The sequence below is a fragment of the Brachyistius frenatus genome, unplaced genomic scaffold, assembly GCF_029030835.1.
Source record: "Brachyistius frenatus isolate BFR_SWC_R1_liver_20210118 unplaced genomic scaffold, ASM2903083v1 Contig_263, whole genome shotgun sequence".
Taxonomy (NCBI): Eukaryota; Metazoa; Chordata; class Actinopteri; family Embiotocidae; genus Brachyistius; species Brachyistius frenatus.
Window position 1 is genome coordinate 195,122 of NW_027210862.1, and position 20,691 is coordinate 215,812.

At 46.7% G+C, this 20,691-nt stretch overlaps 2 protein-coding genes across 3 annotated transcripts; one reads left to right on the forward strand and one right to left on the reverse strand.

Moving 5' to 3' along the window:
• Nucleotides 1-1,963: 1,963 nt before the first annotated feature.
• trmt61a (tRNA methyltransferase 61A) lies at nt 1,964-15,977 on the reverse strand. The gene is made up of 4 exons (XM_069721456.1): nt 15,855-15,977; nt 14,253-14,600; nt 7,885-8,151; nt 1,964-2,664 (listed from the first exon to the last, which is right to left on the reverse strand). Exons 2-4 carry the CDS (start codon nt 14,581-14,583, stop codon nt 2,375-2,377), a joined length of 888 nt encoding a protein of 295 aa, XP_069577557.1. The 5' UTR covers nt 14,584-14,600; nt 15,855-15,977; the 3' UTR covers nt 1,964-2,374.
• Nucleotides 15,341-20,543, forward strand: ckba (creatine kinase, brain a). 2 transcript variants are annotated; one of them, XM_069721455.1, is made up of 8 exons: nt 15,341-15,354; nt 18,217-18,404; nt 18,528-18,682; nt 18,765-18,897; nt 19,410-19,581; nt 19,678-19,801; nt 19,887-20,076; nt 20,218-20,543. In XM_069721455.1, the coding sequence occupies exons 1-8, from the start codon at nt 15,344-15,346 to the stop codon at nt 20,394-20,396; spliced, it is 1,152 nt and encodes a 383-aa protein (XP_069577556.1). In that variant the 5' UTR covers nt 15,341-15,343; the 3' UTR covers nt 20,397-20,543. The 2 variants fall into 2 exon arrangements, with proteins under 2 accessions (XP_069577556.1, XP_069577555.1); XM_069721454.1 differs by lacking the exons at nt 15,341-15,354; nt 18,217-18,404 and adding exons at nt 16,882-17,082; nt 17,513-17,714.
• Nucleotides 20,544-20,691: the final 148 nt, after the last annotated feature.

Genomic DNA, 20,691 nt, shown 5'->3' on the forward strand with positions numbered 1-20,691 from the left:
CTTCGAGCCGACAACATTCAACTTCTTCTACCTAGACTCCGTTAAATGTTACCGAGTGAATCAGCTGCCGACACCCGCCTCCTCCACGGGGAGCGTTACTCACTTCCTCCACCCACACACACTCCCCCCTGATGTGGGAACACAAACTCAAGACACTGAAACGGACATTTCTCCCTGTTCAATGGGACCAGCGCGGCTCATTCGGCATCCGCGTCACAAACAACCACCTTTCATTGACTAGTTCAGATCCGGGTCTCACACACACACACACACACACACACACACACACGCACACACACACGCACACACACACACACTCTCACACACACACTCACACGCACACACCCTCACCAGGCTGCACACCAGCAGACTAAAACACAAGACAGTGCTTTTTATAACCTGCAGTAAGCCCGGGATTATACCGTTAACTAGACCGCACCGACCCCGACACACACCGACAGATCCAAATGGAGGAGGATGTTTTGACTAATAACAGCTGATTCAAAGAGATTCAAGTAATTAGAAAAAGATCACATCACCTACTCAAAAAGTAACTTCTGCGAATACCCTTTCCTAGAAACACAAGTCCAAACAAGCAGTGATGTACGGGCCCTCGCACTCCGGCGCGCCGCCTCCCCGAAGCCGCCTCCCCGACACGCAGCGTGCGAGGGACCGCGTATCCCCGCTTAAAGTTTATATTTTTGTCTCGTTTCCTGTCTCCAGCAGGGGGCGCTGGCGAGCCGTTTGGCCACGCCCACTCGCAAAACACATTTCAGATGTATCGTCTCACCACGCAAGATGTATGTGACACGTTTCGTGAGGTTTCAAGCATCCTTTGACCTTAAACATAAACTTCCTGTGTCACGGCGAGACATCGAACTTTGCCGCATCGTCACGGCGACGCCCATTGACAAAGTCGAACGAATGTCTCAATATATCATCAACTACATGTTTAGGTTATTGTGACCCGACTTTACGTTCATGGGATCAACCAGCTCGACGTAGAATGTGAAAGCATGAAAAGTGTCATTTCCGGTGGCCAACAGGGGGCGCTATGACTATGAGCGAATATTACCCCACAGGGGTCTTCAGGGCGGGGCTGTTATCATACCTGTGATGTTTGGAGAAGGTCGGTCCATGTACATCAGATTTAAAGCAACTCGTAGTTTCATGGCGAGACGCTCAAAATGGCCGCCTCTTACAGGCACACACATCGACGAAAACAAATTATTTTGATAACTTTTAATCCCAAACATGTTTTCTATCCATAGAACCTAAATTCAAGTCAGTCGGACAAAATCCCTCGGAGGAGTTCGACAAAGTACAACGTGTCAGAATCGCCCAAAATGGCGACTAAATTCAAAATGGTGGACTTCTTGTCGAGTTGACGTAACGGTGCGATGTAACTTTTTTGTGCGTCTAGGTGTGATACACGTGTCCACCGGATTTCGTGAATTTAGGTAAATGTGGCCGCCGGGGCATCTCTTTAGGGGGCGCTCTCGAGCCGTTTGGCCACGCCCACTCGCGACTCCACTAGAATACCAAATGTTTCGCCGGGAGACATGTGTGTCTCCACTTTCATGAGTTTTTGAATATGATAAAGCCTCCAAAAAGGCAAATCACTTGCCGTGTCACAGGAAGTTGATGTTTAAGGTCAAAGGATGCTTGAAACCTCACGAAACGTGTCACATACATCCGGCGTGGTGAGACGATACATCTGAAATGTGTTTTGCGAGTGGGCGTGGCCAAACGGCTCGCCAGCGCCCCCTGCTGGAGACAGGAAACGAGACAAAAATATCAACTTTAAGCGGGGATACGCGGTCCCTCGCGCGCTGCACGTCGGGGAGACGGCGCGCGGGAGTGCGAGGGCCCGTACATCACTGCTTGCAGTTTTAATTAATATTATGACTATCATTATAGTAGCTGCAGAGACATGAGAGGACTCAATTGAGAGAAAACACAATTCTTCTTTTCACACATTTATTGTATTTACTTGAATACAAACGTGCAAATAAAAAGGTAAAAAAATAATAAAAGCATTCCTTCCCCCAACGAACAAACGAAAGCCGTGATTAAAAGGGATGTTTGTAAAAGAGGGAGGAAAATAATCAGAGTTATAAATCATAATCTTCTCAAATGAAATCCGTGTCGACTTTATTTGCACTCCTGCTTGATGCAAGCAACAAACCGGTGCCAAATGACGGAGCACGAAATTATGTAACGCAAGAACCGTAAATCCTCTTGGCGCCGCGGTGCCGACCGGGACCTGGAGGAGCCCGGTACGCCCGCCGGATTATCAGAGTCTTATAAATGACACCGCAGCCAGTCGGATTATAAACGCCGCTAAGAGAGAAAATCACTCTGGCTCGGAGCTTCAGGTTCTCGGCTTGGTAGCGAAGGCGAGGTACCCCGTGTGGCCGGGTACCTCTCGGGGCGGCGTGGTGGTCTTCATGGTGACGGAGGTGTGGTTCGGAGCGGCGCCGGCCTCGGTCTGAGCGGAGGAGTCGGGGCCGAAGTCCGGCAGCGACAGCGAGACGGTTCGGACGTCGTGGACCCTCAGCAGGACCTCCACGGTGCTGATCTCCTCGAAGCCCTGATCCGTCAGCGCCTCGCACGTCCGCTGGACCTGCTCGATGCACGGGGAGAAGGAGCAGACGCGGCCTCCTGCGGGACAGACGAGACGGGAGACCGTGAACGCGACGCCCCTCAAGAAAGATGATTCAAACCGAGAGTGAGGAATGTGTCACGTTCGTTTAAGCGCTGTCGATTCGGACTGACGTTTCGTACAATGATTAGTGGTCCCCGAAGGACGAATCCCACACGGGGGGGATAGTTACATTAAAATAACAAAGTTGCAGAGCGTGCAGCCAACGTTTTCGAACAGCGTTAGAAAAAAACAACAACTCATTTAGACGATGGAACAGCTGATCTGGACCGGGTTGACGAGTTTCGATAATTCCCAGAGAGGGCCGGCTTTTAAGTGGCCTCCCATGTTTCTGGGATTCCCCCCCCCCCCCCCCCGTGGTCGGTGATATTCTTAGCAGACATCCTCCAGCGTGGAGAAGCTACACGTAGAGTCGAAATCTACTGGTTCATTGGATGAACCGCAAAGTTACAGGTCATAGTTGCTGTCAAAAAGTCCAACAAGCACGGACACAAATTTGGGTTTTCTGAGAAGCAACTTAGTGATTCTCTTTTTACATCCAGATTGACATAATTACAGATCACCATCTTGGATCTCTGCGTACCGCGATGTTTTAGAGGCCAACAGAGTCGGAGAATTGCTCGGCATTCTGGGAACAGGAGGAGGCACTGTGCGTGTGAATTTAACTCGTGAACAGAAGGTCTATGAATAACGTATAAAAAGCGCTGAAATATTGCACAACTCATCATTCCTGCTTGGTTATTTCAGCCAAAACACACAAAAACAAGTGACGGTGTTTTCGTTGTCTGAGAGAATAAATAATCTGAACCAGATTTTTTAAACTCAATAAGGTTCAAGAAGACATTCGGTCTCCCTCAAGGGAAAATCATATTACTACAAACTTCTATTAATGATTTGGGGGTTTTATTACACCCCAAAGTACTTTCGAAACATGTTTCTGGCCCAGCAAAGCAGTCCCGTGACCCGCTGGTCGGTTTGTGGATCATCGGGGGATGAACACAGATCACCTGCCGGCCGCGGCCTCTTGTCTCCGAGGGAACCCGTGCGGAGATCGCAGCGGGAGGCCGGGGCGACGGGCCAAAAAGACGTTCACTGGCTGACCTGAAGAGCGAAGAATGTGACTCTGAGCGCTGCAGCTGGAGACGACCGGCGTTCCCGTTAATGAAAATAACTCTATATCTTCCACTTTAATCTAGAGGGACAGACAGGTATATTAAAGAAGGACACAGTGTGGAGGAACCAGAGCGGGTGTGGCCAGAAAGACCACCAGCTGATCAGTATAGTGGATAGATCAACAACAACAGCAACAATGGTGTTCTGTTAACCCTCTAAAAGCCTGGTTAAAACTACTGTTAACTCTTTAGTAGACCGTTTATTTCCACATCTGGCAGTTACAGATCAACATGATCATCATTTGGAGTCCGTTTTTGGTCTCCACCGACTTCTGAGGCCAATATTTCAATCACCAGCTGCTTAAATGCTTCAGATCCTTCTCCAGATAGTCTCTATCTGTGGCTGTTTGCTGCCGAGCAGATAATGTTCGGAGGCTTTCTGGAGGTTTTTCTCCGGTTCCAGCTGCCTGGTGCTCACCTGTCGCTCAAAGCTTCAGTTTTCGCCGTGATTATCGTCTGGAAACCCGGTTCGCATTAAGGTTCGCTCATCCACTGAAGGGCGGACCGATCAGTGACCAGTAGGGTTGGTTAAATTACCGTGGCGCTGAAGTCGCTGCCCCTATAGCTTGTCGGCGCAAAACATGCCGATTGGTTCGAGGGTGCTCCGAACAACAACAAGGGAAAGCTGAAAGGAACTAAAACAGTCAAATTGTAGCCAGACCGCTAAATTTAAAAAAAAAAGCTGAAAATCACAATCAAGCTCTGAAAATACCTATTTATGTATTTTATGCATTTGTATAACCTTGGTTTTTTTTTTCTCTCTCTGGTCTTGTGTAAAACTCTTTGTATCGCCCGGTTGTTCAAAGGTGCAGTACGAATGAACACGCCTCGCCCCTTGGAGTTGATCAAGCTGTCGGCATTCCTTCACGCTCGAACCTGAAAACTTTCCCTTTGCACAGTTTAAGCATTTTTGTCACCTGCTGACCATTTAACAGGCTGCGAGAGAAGCCCGTCGGGACATGGGTGTTCATCTGAGATGGCGTCCTGCAGAGTTACTCGGCGAAATGAGGATCGAGCCTGCAGACGGGACGCCTCGCTGAAAGACTTCATTGTGTCTGACAAACCCTGCGGTAGACTTCGGGATGTTTCAGATAGCAGTCGCTCCTTCGTCTAACAGGACGAGCGGTCTCCCTCGTGACGGCCACAAACACCACTCAACAGTCTCCTAGCAACCAGGATGAACATACAGGGAGGGGTCGGGTTGATGATTATACAAGGGCGTCTCGAGCAGTTATTAATAGCCTCAAATATCAACAGCGAGTTCAGGACTCAGATCTCTACACGCAGGAAACGTACGATGGCTCGTCGTTAACTTCAAGGTTCTGGAGTCTTTGTGTTCTCGGGACGTGTTTGCTTTATTCTTGCATCATAATACCCGTGAATCTGTGAGGCAGCGGGGAGACAGGGAGGGAGGGGAGGCCGGGTTCGGGTTAAGGGTCCTTCTCAGAGAGCAGCTGGACAGAGGCCAGGCGGCCGGCCGAAACATGAGGAGAATTACAACTTGGAGGGGAAAAAAAACAACAACAAAAAAAACAGGAGAGCAATATTTCACTTCTTGTGTTCCACGCCGTCCCCGGCAGAAAACCAGCTCTCAGCAACTTCTTCAGCCTGAGAAAAAGCTGCGTGTCACAGTACTGTAAAAATGGAAAGAGGAAATGTAAAAAAAAGGAGCATAAAGTTGCTGTGCTGGCAAACAGGCCCAATTCAAATGAAGCCGTGTTAATGGTTGACCGTTGCAACAGTTGATCACTTTAACGCAGAGGAAAACCCAAAAATGCATCGAGTCCCAGGCAAGTTCTGGTGGTACAAGGGGCGCCTTTTTTTCTACCATCTATGACCTGATTTATGGACTTTTAATTCTAATAGGAGGTCAGACATCATGACATCCTCGACAAGTGTGGTACCCCAGTATTTTAATTGCCTCATCAACATGCATGTCTCTTTCAACCTCTTGTGTGAACGACCTGCAGAAAAACGGTTCATTGTGGCTGCAAGGACGAATTTGACCAGTTAGGACTTTTCCATCGTGAAGCTCGGGACTCTTCCGTCTCTATCCAGGTTGATTTTGATGTTTTTTTTTGTTTTGTTTTTTACACCTTTTAGTCTTTAATTCCAGCATTATGAAGTCGGTGGTGCTCTCGAATAAACCTCCAGTTTGAGCCGTGGAAAGTAGATCAAGCCTTTCCTTGTGGAGCTGCAGCTCTGTTCCTGCAGCATAACCCTGTATGGTCATGGGACTGCTTCTACAATGGGGATCTGGCAGCACTCTATTTATCTGTATTTGTGCGTGTGTGTGTGTGTGTGTGTGTGTGTGTGTGTGTGTGTGTGTGTGTGTGTGTGTGTGTGTGTGTGTGTGTGTGTGTGTGTGTGTGCGTGTGCGTGTGCGTGCGTGTGCGGTCACGAAAAGAATATGTAGCAGTGGCACCATAAAAGGGAGTCAAAGAGGAGGTGGGAAAGTTGCAGAGGGCAGCGTCCTCGCTCCTCCTGCATTCCTCTTCATATTGGGGCTTCCTTGATGCATTTATGTGCTTCAGGAATATACGCATGCACTCGGGGCTTTTAGACTCATAAACCACGGGTCTCGTGCATCTTAACCGTGTCGGAGAGACTGAGTTCAATAAAGGAGATTTTGAGTGGCCCCGTGCTATGAGCCCTGTGCGCTGACCACCTCAGGGAACCGCCCGACCTGCCCGGGCACGTTGCAGGTCCCCGTTGCCATCGAGACCCCGGCGTGCTTTCTGCCTCGCTGGCCGAGTTTAATATTGTTCTCCTGCGACCTGACACAAAGGCAAAGTCAATGATTGCAGCGTCGGCCAGGATCGATGGCTGTTCTGGGCGTGCAGAGGGAGGCGACACTGCCGGAGGGGTGGGGGTGGAGGTGGGGTTGGGGTGTGGAGGGGGGGGGAGGGGTTGGGATTCATGTGCTGATATCCTAAAATGCTCCCTGTCACAGTCATGTTCCTGTGGCGCCAGGACGAGTCACAGAGAAGTCACCATCAGGTGGTGGTGATTGTTCCGTCTGCAGCCAAATATACACACAGAGAACATGTAGTCATACAGGCAGACACTTCAATGTCACCGCAGGACCCCAGTGATCCTCATTCATTCCCCTTTTTCACTGCCTCTGGTTACACTATTGGGAGAAGAGAGTGGGACATATTTCATCCCTTTCTCTGGGGTTTTATTTATTGTGGGTTTTGATACAGCATAAATACAATTTACAGTTTCCCACAGGTTGAGAATTTCCTTGTGGTGGTTCAGTGTTTGACTGATGTTCATGCAGCAAACTCATGCAGTTGTGGAGGGAGATAACCAGGGTTATTTTCTGCACCTACAATGTAAAGATGTCCTCTTAACACCGTATGCAGGCTATCAGTAGGCACTACAATTTACAGACGTCCCCTAAACGCCTCACATGCAGGCTATCAGTAGGCACTACAATTTACAGATGTTACCTAAATGCCTCACATGCAGATATCTGTAGATGCCACAATTTACTGATGTCACATATAGGCCTCAAATGAAGATTAAAAGTGGACTTTACAATTCACAGATTTCTGCCAAAACACATCACATGCAGGCTACTGGTAGATGCTTCAATTAACTGAAGTCCCCTAAAGGCCTCACATGCAGGCTATCAGTAGGCACTACAATTTACTGAAGTCCCCTAAATGTCTCACATGCAGGCTACCAGTAGGCACTACAATTTACTGAAGTCCCCTAAATGCCTCACATGCAGGCTATAAGTGAACTGTACAATTTACTAACGTTCTCTATACTCCTCACATGCAAACCATCGGCAGACACTTCAATCTTCACTTTACAGATGTCACATAAATGCCTTACATATGCAGGCTACTGGGAGACGCCACAATTAACACATGTCCTCTAAATGCTTCACACGCAGACTATAAGCTACAATTTACTGATGTTCCTTAAACGCCTCTCTTGCAGGCTACTGGTAGAATCTACACTTTGCCAAACAGTATAATCTGAAACGGGTAATAATTCAACAGATCCCTTCGCCTCCAATACATTCACTCTTACCTTGCTTCTTCATGGCAGCCTTGGCGTGTCCCACCGCCTCCCAGGGGCTGGGGATGTCCAGGAAGACGGCGTCCGCCACCCCGGTCACTCCGAACCCTTCCTTGCACACGTCCTGGTTCCTGACGGTGACCAGGTGATCCACGCGGTGCTCCTTGAACTCCTCGGCCACCTTCTCCGCCCGCTGCTGGTGGAACTCCACCGTGTGCAGGTGGCCTGTGGGCGCGATGGTGCGCAGGATGGCGTGGGAGAGGGAGCCGCTACCCGTACCTGGAAAACACACGGGGGGGAGGGGGGAGTCAAAAAGCAGGAAGTCTGAGGACAACACAAGGGCGTGGAGCTACAACCTTTTGTAGTGGCGATGACACAAAATAAGTCAACACGCTTTCAGACATTCGAATCAAAAAGCCTCGTTGTTGTGTAAACGTGGAGCGCTGGGTTCTCAATCTAACGGTCTGCGAGGGAACCGCCATTACTACACAGTTTTTAAGATGAATGTCAGAATTCATTAAATATATAAATATAATAACATGGAGGGCGAATAGGAGAAAATAAAGGTTAAATTATCCTGGTCACATCTCAGAAAACCGTCAAACTGAGGTCTTGTTGTGTCTCCGGGAGGACAGTAAAGGTTTTCTTCTATTCTGAGTCAGTCTGAACAGCTCACAGCTGCTACTACACAAAACACACACACACACACACACACACACACACACACACACACACACACACACACACACACACACACACACACACACACACACACACTTTCAGACTGCTTCGCTCTCCACTCGGGCCGATAAGTGGATGCTACATTTCCGAGTGGGCCTTCTCTGCCCTGAAGCTGTCCTGTTGGTGACGTGAACGATGTCCGCTCATGGGCGGTTTAGCGAGTGTGTGTGATTTTACAGGAAGAGAAAACAGCAGCGGTCACGTGATTTGCAGTCTGGGCGGGCGGGCGGGGTAGGGGGGGATGGGATGGGATGCGTTGGGATGGGGCTTTGGGGGGAGCGTCGAGAACACATGAGAGGCCAACACATCCCGTCCTCCATCCTCCTCCTTCTTCTGACATTACATCACCGCCGCCTTTGTTAGCGTGGAGACAAAGAGGGCAGTGTTTACCCGACAGCAGCACTTTGACTTGCTAAAACCTCACGCTGCTGGGACGGACGGTGTGTGACCACCAACAACAGTAAATGGGACGGATTGATTTTACAGGATTCAGGACATACAAGTGTAAATCAGCGGAAAACACACAAAAGAAAGCTGAAGACAGTTGAATAAACAGCCTCATATAGGACAGACTGAGCCGGTCTCCGGTTCAAATTACCTCATTCATTAATAAAGACAACTTCGTTATCTTCACGGTAGAAGGACTAACTGTTCTGATTGCACTGAATTCAAAGTCATGATTAACTGCACTGATGCTAATATGTATTCTGACTTCATAGATAACATGAATACTACTGTTTATTTTTCTTCACATGGTGTTGACTCAGTTCTCAAAGCAATTTTCTGAGGTTGTATTTAATTGCATTATTGAAGTCAGCAAGTTTTCCTTCTTTTCCTAGTTGTTTGTCATTTCATTTGCACAATTTTTCAAAAACAAATTGATAGATTTCTGTGAAATTTTGATGAAGGGTTCGACCTTCGTCACACTGAGAAGCCAAACAGAATTTTAACTTGGGGTTTATTGTATTTAAATTCACTCAGATTAAGGCTTCATAATACTCAAGTCAAGCCAGGTTTGGAGACTGGTAGCACTGGTGTGCGTGTGTTGAACGTGTCAATGGTCGCATATCCCTGGTTGTAAAATGTAAAAAAACATATGCTATAAAAGCAGGTGCTGTTTTGAGTAGATGATGATTTGGGCTTTAAAATATCTTATTCTGTTTTATAAATACTCAAAAACCCAGAGACATTAAATGTACAAGAAAAGAAAACCATAAAAAGCTGAAAATTGACAACTAGGAATCTGAAACTAGAGAATTGTTGTTTTTTGTTTGTTAGAAACATATAAAATGTCTGTTGGCCAATTATTATTTACCAACTAATAGATTAACCAACTAAATTTCGAGCGTTAAACGAAACAGCATCTGATGGATTTCACCTGTAAATGGTGCAACAGCAAAATGAAATATTTAGGTGTTCATATAATCCGACAGAGCTACACCACAAACTGAAGCCCTGCAATGTTATACAGGCCGAATTTCACTGCAACGCTTGTTTATAAAGTGGAGTTTACTGTTGAGAGGAAATGGCTGAGTGACGGGCGCTCGAACAGAGTCTGAACTCGATCTGCATACGAGTCATACGATCAATTGGCGCAGAACCGAGTCTGGATGTCAGGCTTCACGCCAGGTTACCGACGGCTTCAGTTTCCATCATTGTTACCGTGATAAAGAAGATGGACGGTAGCCAGGTCATAGAAGAAACACGCTCAGCGTCAGCAGTACTTTGTAAATTGAGTCATTCATTTTGTACAAAATACGGCATGTGAAAGCAGAGAACACATCTTTAACGTGCGGTCTTAAACAAAATGCAGTTTCAACCTAAATGGTCAAATCTGGGAAAGGACTACATTTCATAGATGTTTGTGTCTAAATGGAGACAAACTATTACATCTCAAATGTTACATGAAAACAAGGACTGCTTATCATCTGGCTGCACTTGTTTCCAGCAACACATTTTATTTCTGGTTTGGGATGCACCAATACAAGACTCAGTATTGGTTATTGGTCCAGAAACCAGACAAAACAAAGTTGCAAGCTGATATGATATTAAAGAGAAGGAGGAACATGTTTTAAAAACAGCCCCTGCCTGAAGTCATCGTGTCAGCTGGTTGGAGATATTTTACACACAAAAAAAAGAACAGAACAGAAAAAAAAAAAAAGCAGAAGTAGCATGAAAAGGAGCCGTACATGCAAAAAGCCTCAAGAACAAGGGTTGGAAAGAAAAAGACAAAAACTGCCTGAGGCGGTGACGAAGTGTTCCCACAAGACTACGACAAAAAGTCAGAGAAAACAGGTGACAAACCCTTTCCAGAATATCGGGGGGTTGAGGAGGTCAAGGTCAAGGTCGAGGACGTAACTTTTGACCTGAACTGCAGGTTGGTTCTGCTTTCTGTTCCTCTATCGAGTAAATCAGCGTGGTTGGCCGGATGAGAAGTAAAGACAGTATGGACGGGAAATAAGTGGGAAATGAGAAAGCGGAAGCAACAGATGGATGTCCTCCCGTCGTTAACGCACTGTGGTCCCTGAACGCTGCAGCTTGAAGGCCAACTGTACGAGGCTGATGTTAGTGATTGTTTCCATGATTTAAGATCCGATCAACGTTGGTTTTGAAGGTTGATGATGCAAAAACATATGAACATATTGCTTTATTCAAATGGGCAGTTCAACATTAGATGTCATCGTCGTGGAAACACTGACGATCTGCTGGCATCTGTTGATTTTTACACATTTGCATCCCAGCGTGCTACAGGTGTCTTACAGCTCAAACTTGCTGAGTCAGATCGAGGTTGGATCACTTTCCCATCACGAACGAGCTGCTTCTGAATCTGTTCAAGTGACTAAGACACTTCCTCTAAGGGATGCGGATGTTTTGGTTCAAGTTTGATCTGCGTATTTGGATCTGAGCCCAAATCAAGCGCACTAAACGAGCAGGTTTGACCATCTGTGCATTAGCTTGGCGTTACAGTACCGACATTCACTGGGTTCACAAGGAAATCGTTTGCAGTCGTTGCATCCTGCTGGAGGTAGATCTCGGGTTGATTTGGAAACTATTAGAACAGCTTGAACCAATCAGCAGGCGGCAAAACCAACCCAAACTCAACCGCAGCTGCAACTACGCTAGACTTCACCGTCATCGTACCAAACTACCGACACCGGTCGCCGATTGGTCGGCCCTTCAGAGCAGCTCGGTAAACGTTAAAGCGAGCAGGGGTTCTAATCACAGTAAAAAGTGAAGCTGTGTGCATCCCCACGGCAACCGAACTCGACGTTGCTCGGATCCCGTCAGCGGCGTAATTCGCCCGGTTCATTTCAATCGCGACCTGAAGCACCTGCACTGAGGTGGCATCACGAGTCGTTTCCCAGAGTTACAACGCCCTCCTTCTGGCATGGAGGTCGTTGACATTAGTGAATAATTGACAGGTGGACGTGTGCTCTACCTGCACGGCGTGAATGTCCGCTAACAGAAATAATGAGCGACAAACACTCCAGAACAAACTGTGTCCAAGGTGACGCCCCTCCCTCCCCTCCTCCCTCCTCCCTCCTCCCTTCGCCCCACCCGACTGAAAGCTCTCTCGGCAAACTCGGCATGAAGGAGTGAGAACAGCCAACAACATTATTGCCTCTACTCTCTACATGTTTGTACAGAAGGTCTCCCCCTCCACAGAACAGCTCACACTGCTGACTGACTATCAAGGCTGAACATTGTGAGTCACCACTGACAGGCTCATTAGCACCTGGTAATGACACTTAACTGTTGCTATGTGCAGCTAATGAAATGCCACTTTAGATTGAATAAACCAGGCGTTTTATCCGCTGTTATTTCCCCTTGTTGTAGAGTACTAGGCATGTTTTTACTATTCGAATGCATAAAGTAACGTGACACCAGTACAGATAGTGCAGCCCTGTCCGTACCGCCGGCGTAAGTGCTGACTCGACAGACCGCCGAACTCATTCATCACCCTGGAGACCCTCCATCTCGCATACACCCTCGATGTTCACCGAGGACGATCGATAACGCGGCATGCGCAGAGCTGCCGACAGTAAAGCATGATGAAGCACTGCACCGCGCGCGCGCGCGCGCACACGCACACACACACACACACACACACACACACTCCCATCCCCCCCCTCACCGCCTTTGGACTGGGAGAGGCCGCAACAGCAAAACACACCAACACAGTCTGAGCGATTGCAATTAGACGAATGGAGACGGAGCTGAAGGCGGAGAAGCGATCGGAGGAAACTCCGGGGGTAGACAAGAGAACAAGAAGTGGCAAAAAAAGAAAAAAAAAACTAGATTACACAATGTCTGAATGTTCTCAGACACACGTGTAGCAATCACATGACTTTCAATATCAACAGCTGGGGTGGAAACATCTGGCAGGGAATCAGAAGTGTAAACAGGGACATTAGAATTAAAGCTGCAGCAGAAAAGATCTGAGGCCAAATGAAATTATAAAAAGGTAGAAACATCCCGAGAGAGACGAATGCTCATGTTGGGTAATCTAATTAACAGCGTGTGCAGAGGAAGCTCAACATCACATTACAAGGAGTTCCTGGAGCTCAAGCTCAACATTTCCTTTGAAATGCAAAGTCACAGGTCAGATTCAACAACGTTCAAATGCAGCAAAGATGGAGTTAATGAATCCACGTTACATCTTCGTTTCACACACTGAAGAGATTCGCTTCTGTCGTAATCAGTCCGGCTGCATGACGGCTCGTGTTTCACCTTACAAGCGTAGCTGCAACACAAAGTCCATCTTCTGTTTTATGCACCGACTACAGTGATCGGGTACACTCAGTACTACGGTGGTCACGACACCAACGTCTTTGGTAAGAAGAGGAGGATGTAGCTTTCAGTCAATAAAATAAAAAAATATCACTGCAATGTCAAAGATTTTTTTTTTTTTTTTTTTTTTAAATGGTACCAAAAGTCCAAAATAAAGAACTTTCTTTTCACGGTGGCCGATCCTTTTTACAGTACTGCCACGGCCGGCTGATCAAAGAATGCAAATAAATATCAAGAAGAACATGAACATCACATAAACAGCTGCATGTGGCCTTTATTAGTATTAAAAACAAACAATACCGTGCTGGAAAACGTACACAACTTGGCACCGTTCAGCAGGCACACTGTTACATATGTTAATCAGAACAAGATGACCACGGCTATGGTTTTATTGGCAGCAGTGGCAGATAACGTGTATATAATTAAATACGCTGCACACAAGCACAAAGTCTGAACTACTTAAATGAGCTAAAGTTAGTCGCTGTTAGAGATCACCAACAGCAGCAGGAACATTTCAGGATGTGAACACTGAGACTTGGATGGTTTTAAAATAAAGTGAACAACTGAAACTGTCTGAGCTCGAGCTGTGTGTACAGATCCGGATGTCTGTCTTGGCTGTTTCCTTATTTTAAATGACACCATTTACAGTACGGCTTTCGGTCATCTTTAATTTTGGTCCTGCACGTCGACTCAAAACGCAAAAATACCCCCAGAAACGAACTTTTGAGTTGTTGTTTTTGAACTCAAAACAGGAGCAGGATACGTGAGGCAGCCATCACGCAAACACGTTGTTGAAAGGCTCAAAAGCTGTTACGAGTCGATTCGACACGAACAGGAAGTCACCTCACCTGACTCGCAGACGACGGAGCCCGGCTTCAGCTCCAGCATCATGGTGATGGTGGCGATGTCGGTGGTGTAGAGGATCTGGGTGCGGTGAGGCAGGGAGACCGTCCACAGCTCCGGCGTCGGGTGGAGCACATGCACCCAGCCGCCTTTGCTGCAGGTCACCTTGGACCCGTAACGCTGCCCAATCAGGTCCGTGGAGTGGCGAACGACCCCGTAGCGCGTCTGCGTCTGGGCGCCCTGCTGCACCTTGACGGGCATCGCGGAGTTGTGGTTCAGGTAAACGATGGCAACGTCCCCGTCCTGAATGAAGTCGGAGTACTCTACAAAACTCATGGTGGGGCACGGTCACTCTGCGGCAGGGAGGTAAAACATCAGCAGTCTACAATAATAAAAACAAAAGAAACAACAATTCTCCCTCTTTTTTGAAACACTACTAGCTCTCACAGACATCCCTACCTACATCTTATACGATATCTAAACATGCTTTAAAGATATGGTTAATGATAAATTATTTTTTAACTGAGCTTATTTATATTTTTCTTCACATACACAGGTTTTTGTCAGACATAAGCAGAACTATATACGTCTCCATGTGCATTCATTCTAAATATAACTTTATACTCAAATTCCAATTATTATTTTATATTTCATTATTATTTACAGTATCAGGTCATTTTGTAATGTTTGCAAATAAATGTCAATATGTAAAATGTGTTTCTGAAAACCTCATACTTTTCTATTCTGACATAATATTACAGATTCTGGTTGCATATTGGCTCCGCTTCCACTCGATTGACTGCATTTTAATATGACTATATATATATATATGTATCTATCTCGTTTTTATATGTTGTGTAAACAAACAATAAAAAAATGTGCATCTGACTCCGGCAGCCAGCTGACCCACCGTTGCCACGGTAACCGTTGTATTTATTTATTTTTAATGTCGCCCGTTATTTTATTTTTTTTGAAATTGAATAAAAAGCTTCGAGCAGAGACAGTTGAACTGAGACCGAGAGGACGTTGGACAGGCGGACAATTTACATCTTCACCGACCAAAAAAAAACACAAGGGAGGTCATTAATCCGACAACATGGAGAGGATGTGAGTCAGACGAACACATCCTACCTTTTTCTAAATTATAGATATATATATTTGTATTTATTTATTTGTATATTTTTTTTAATAAATCGGGTCTCCGTTATTGAGGCAGATTGATCGGTTGCGGTTTGGATTATCGGACCTGTTGTAGTTTAATTAAGAGAGAAACCGGTTGTTATTATAAACCAGCGGATGAGCTTCAGTATCTGATGGAGTAAACAGTTAGCTGTTGCTAACCGCGTCACATTTTAATACGGTTTAGAAACCGGGACAACCCCGAGTACGCACGAAAAGGTCACAGTGCAAAATGTGTTATCAGCCTTGAATTACAGTTACCGACAATAACAAACGAGTTTTGATTTGTTTTTTTTGTTGTTTTTTTTAAAAAAACGTTAAACGCCGGTTTGGCTTAGCTAACGAACATGCTAACGGTAGCAACGTCCGGTTACGGTCAACCGGATACGGTTAGCGGGTAAACAAACGTTCGCGACAAGGCGACTTGCCTCCTTCAGGTTTTTGTTGTTACGACAAGCAAAACAAAACAAAAACAAAAAAAACCCACCGGGGGGATCAAACTGTGCTCTGAGCTCCGTCTGTGCATGTGGAGTCACTCCTCGCACACGTGGTTTTGTTTTCAGAGGAAGTTGCGTCGACTTCGACCGGAAGAGGATTCAAAATGAACAGATCAGGAACCCGACATCTGCAGACAAAACCGACTCACAAGCTGCACATGTTTTTTTTCTGGTTAAATATCGGCACAACGTGGATGTAAACAAAACGCCGCACCGTGTTAAACTGTAAAATGGACAAATATAATCTCCAGTTTAACTGGTTCAAGTACGACTGAGATAGTTCAGGAATTATAATAAAGTCCTGCATTTAACTTTACATACAAAAAAAAAGAGGCAATAAAGAAAGAATACTTGCAGAAAAATTGCCCCTATGAATGGTTTATCACATTATTAGATAAAAAATATATATAACTTGATTATTACCAATGCTTCTATGTGCATGTTGCATTTTACTGCTGGTTTCCAACTGATGATCGGCAGCTTATAACAAACATTTTAAAGTCTGGTCACGTGTTTTGTGTGTCAATTCGTAATTTGTAACTTCACTATGGCAAATTAGATTTAAAAAAGAAAAAAACAAAAGCATAATTAGCTTATGAAGTGGTATGAATGGAATAACTCAAGTAAAGCACCTCAAAGCTGCACTTCAACTCCCCACCACTGCAAGTGAATTAATATTGCATATATGCAATTGCGCCTGATAATCAAATTTACTTCTATAAGTTTATATATATATATTCGTGGATTTACATCCATTTACTTTGACGCAACTTCTGCTCTCCTGTCCTCATCAGGAGCATGTTGGTATAAGAGGAGACCAATCTAGGAAGACCTATAAGTGTTTGATCATCTAATAAAATCATTTCCTAAAATTGCGAGTTATTGTACACTTTTGTTTTTAATTGGGAGTGAAACAGGCAGCGCGCAGAAGGAGGCGCCGCTGGAGCAGAGTCAACAACGTCCTATTGAATGAATGGACTACAAATACCGACCAATGGGAGCGGAGATGCTCTCCTATAAAGCTCCGTCTGAAGCCATCAGCCCGGCCGGAGAGCTGCTGAGACGCTGCTGGTGGTTTGTGAGCTCCTCGGTCGGAACAATAGGGATCTTTGTATCTACCCCTGGTAGTTGTAGTAATCCACAAATTCGAAAACAACAGGTAGGGGATTGGTTTAATTTAATTTATTAGCTCACACAGGCACAGGAGGAGCTTCGGCTCTTTTTTTTTTTTTTTTTTTTTTTAATTATTATTGTTATTGTTAAATGACAGCTGGGCGATAGACAGATCCTTTTGGCCCTCTGCCTTTGTCCGCTTCTCACTACAACGATGGCTGTTAACATTAGGGTCGTTTAATAAGAGGATTAAAAACTAAAAAAAAAAAGAGTATTTGTATGTTTCACAAATGAATCTGCTGCACCTGTTTAAACGTGTTTCGGACACTGTTCACTGCAGGACATTTCATCGTTTATCTGCTAAATGTGACATCCAAAAAAAATGATGTCGTTAGACTCGATGCTGATTCTCGGCACCGTGAGCTCAAATTTGTTCCGCTTGTTGTTCACCGTCTCTTCCGTCCATCCCCGTCCAGGGATCAGCCATGCCTTTCGGTAACACGCACAACCAGCTGAAGATGAAGTACACCTCGGAGCAGGAGTTCCCGGACCTCAGCAAACACAACAATCATATGGCCAAGATCCTGACTCCTGCTATGTACGAGAGTCTGAGGAGCAAAGAGACACCCAGTGGATTTACTGTGGATGATGTCATTCAGACTGGGATTGATAACCCAGGTAAAAAAAAAAAAAAAAAAAAAACTTAAAAAAACTTAAAAAAAAACCAAACAACTCGAGCGGCTTTCCGGTGAAACGTCTGTTCAGGCTGATCGACCGCGTTTTAATGGCCGCGGCGGTCTGAGCCGCGCGTTGCTGCGAGGGAAAGCTGACTGCTTTTTGCACCGTGACCTTGCCAAGGGGATAAACTATGGCTCACATTTTCACACATATGGGGCGCTGATTTGATTAGAAACCGCCATCCTCGTCTGAATGGGTGTTGCGTTATCAGGGCACAGCGTTCACAGCGAACGGTACAAAGATGAACAGTTACATAATGTATGCAGGGAAGCAGTTGATAATCCTATGCTGCTTTCAATTTCATTATGTCATCTCCAGCTTGTGTTGCAGACTGAGCCATCAGTGGCTCATGTTTATTGACCCATTCAGAGGAGAGCTGGTAACCTGCCAACTATGACAGGTGACTCGCCCTCACCCTGTAGACTACTTTGTTTCTGTTTAGCTCTGAGACTATGGCCAAACTGACCCTGAAGAGGCTTTCGGCTGAGGATGAGTTCCCAGATCTCAGTCAGCACAACAACCACATGGCCCGTTTCTTAACCCTGAACATGTACAGGGCGCTGAGGGAGAAGGCGACACCCAACGGCTTCACCGTAGATGATCTCATTCAGACAGGGGTTGATAATCCTGGTACAGTAACAGTCCCATCCTGAGACCTGATGGCACTCAGCACATTGAGTTAGTGAGGATGTTTGCTTGTTTGCATGCTCTGTGCACCGTGACCTCCGTGACCCTGTTTGACTTTGTGCGCAGGCCACCCCTTCATTATGACCGTGGGCTGTGTCGCCGGGGACGAGGAGACCTACGAGGTCTTCAAAGAGCTGCTGGACCCCGTGATCGAGGACAGACACGGAGGATACAAACCATCAGACAAGCACAAGACCGACATCAATCCCGGCAACCTGAAGGTACTGCAGCTCCGCCAGCATGTACACCGGGATGAATGTGCCGGTGCGGCCGAGCCGATCCTAACCTGACTCCTTTTCAAAGGGCGGCGACGACCTGGACTCCAACTATGTTCTGAGCTCCCGAGTCCGAACGGGCCGCAGCATCCGTGGCTTCTGCCTGCCACCGCACTGCAGCCGAGGAGAGAGGCGTGCTGTGGAGAAACTCTCCATCGAAGGTGAGGAGGCCTCCCAGCTCTAAGCTGCTGCTTATTGACGGGGCAGGAACTCTGCTGCTGCTGTCATCTGGACATCTGCCACATCTGCCACATCTGCCACCATCATCCACACAGATGGCTGCAGCTCAATGATTATGTAAAAGAAGAAGAAGCAGCAGTCTGCTCGGTGAAGTCGAGCGTGATGCAGAGGCTGCCACCTAGTGGGGAGCAGGTGCAAGAGCACAGAAGTAAAACTGAACTGCGAATCAGCTGTGACAATTGTTAACAGTCACCTTCATTGATTGATCTGTTATCCTCCTTATCAATCAATTTGGAGTGATAGGAGTTTTTGTCTGAGCATTAGACAATTATTCAGACTAAATAGCAGCAGCACATTATTGCAGTTTCGAAGCTGGAACCAGGAAACTCTTTAAAAGGTCATCACGGTCTGAAGCTGCAGCCTGTCAGTATTTTACATTTCTAATTAAAATACTTTTTTTTTTTAATGTCAAACTTTTCTCCTGTCCCGGCAGCTCTGGCGTCTCTGAGTGGAGACCTGAAGGGGAAATACTACGCCCTGAAGAACATGACAGACGCCGAGCAGCAGCAGCTCATCGACGACCACTTCCTGTTTGACAAGCCCGTGTCCCCTCTGCTGCTGGCCTCAGGGATGGCCCGGGACTGGCCCGACGCCAGAGGCATCTGGTGAGACCTGAATGTCCAACCTTTTTTATTATTTTTTTGTAAATCTTTTTAATGACGGATCTAATTCGGAGGTTAACTTGTATTTTCTGTCTCCAGGCACAACGACAACAAGACATTCCTGGTGTGGGTGAATGAGGAGGACCACCTGCGCGTGATCTCCATGCAGAAAGGAGGCAACATGAAGGAGGTGTTCAACCGCTTCTGCACCGGACTCACCAAGGTCGGCGGGAAACGTTAGGCTCATCGGTGCGTCTGCGTACGCGAGCCAGACTCTTAGAGATTCACCCTGGTTCTTCTGTGTTTAGATCGAGAGCCTGTTCAAGGAGAGGAACCACGCATTCATGTGGAACGAGCACCTGGGCTACGTGCTCACCTGCCCCTCCAACCTGGGCACCGGCCTGCGTGCCGGTGTGCACGTGAAGCTGCCCAACATGAGCAAACACGCCAAGTTTGAGGACGTTCTCAAGAGGCTGAGGCTCCAGAAACGCGGAACCGGTGAGCGCCGACGTTCCCCGTCCGTCTTCTGAACGTCACGGCCGGTTGCAACTCCTCAACCGCTGACCGGCGTTTTCTAGAAGAGGGCTAAAACTTCAGTCTTGGTGATTCGTGCGTCGTGTTGCCTTTTTCCCCCAACAGGTGGCGTCGACACGGCCGCGGTGGGCGGCGTGTTTGACATCTCCAACGCTGACCGACTGGGCTTCTCCGAGGTGGAGCTGATGCAGATGGTGGTCGACGGAGTCAAGCTGCTGGTGGAGATGGAGAAGAAGCTGGAGAAGGGCCAGGCCGTCGACAACATGATACCCGCCCAGAAGTAACTCCATCCTGAAACCCACCGCGCTCCCCCGCTACCTCGACCTCTCCCCCGCCGCCTCGTCTTCATCCACCTTTTGACTGACTGTCTGACTCTGTCCTTGAATGCACTCCGATCTGAGAAGAAATAAAAATGTTCTTGTTCAAGTTGAGCTTTGTTGTGATTCTTGCAGCGAAGTTATGGTTAAACATCATCGGCCGCATCACGCTGGCTTCGTTAAAACGGTCTGATACAAGTGTCTCATCCTTTTTCCTTAAAGAGCCTCTTCATAAGTAAAATGTTTCTGCTCCCATTGGACT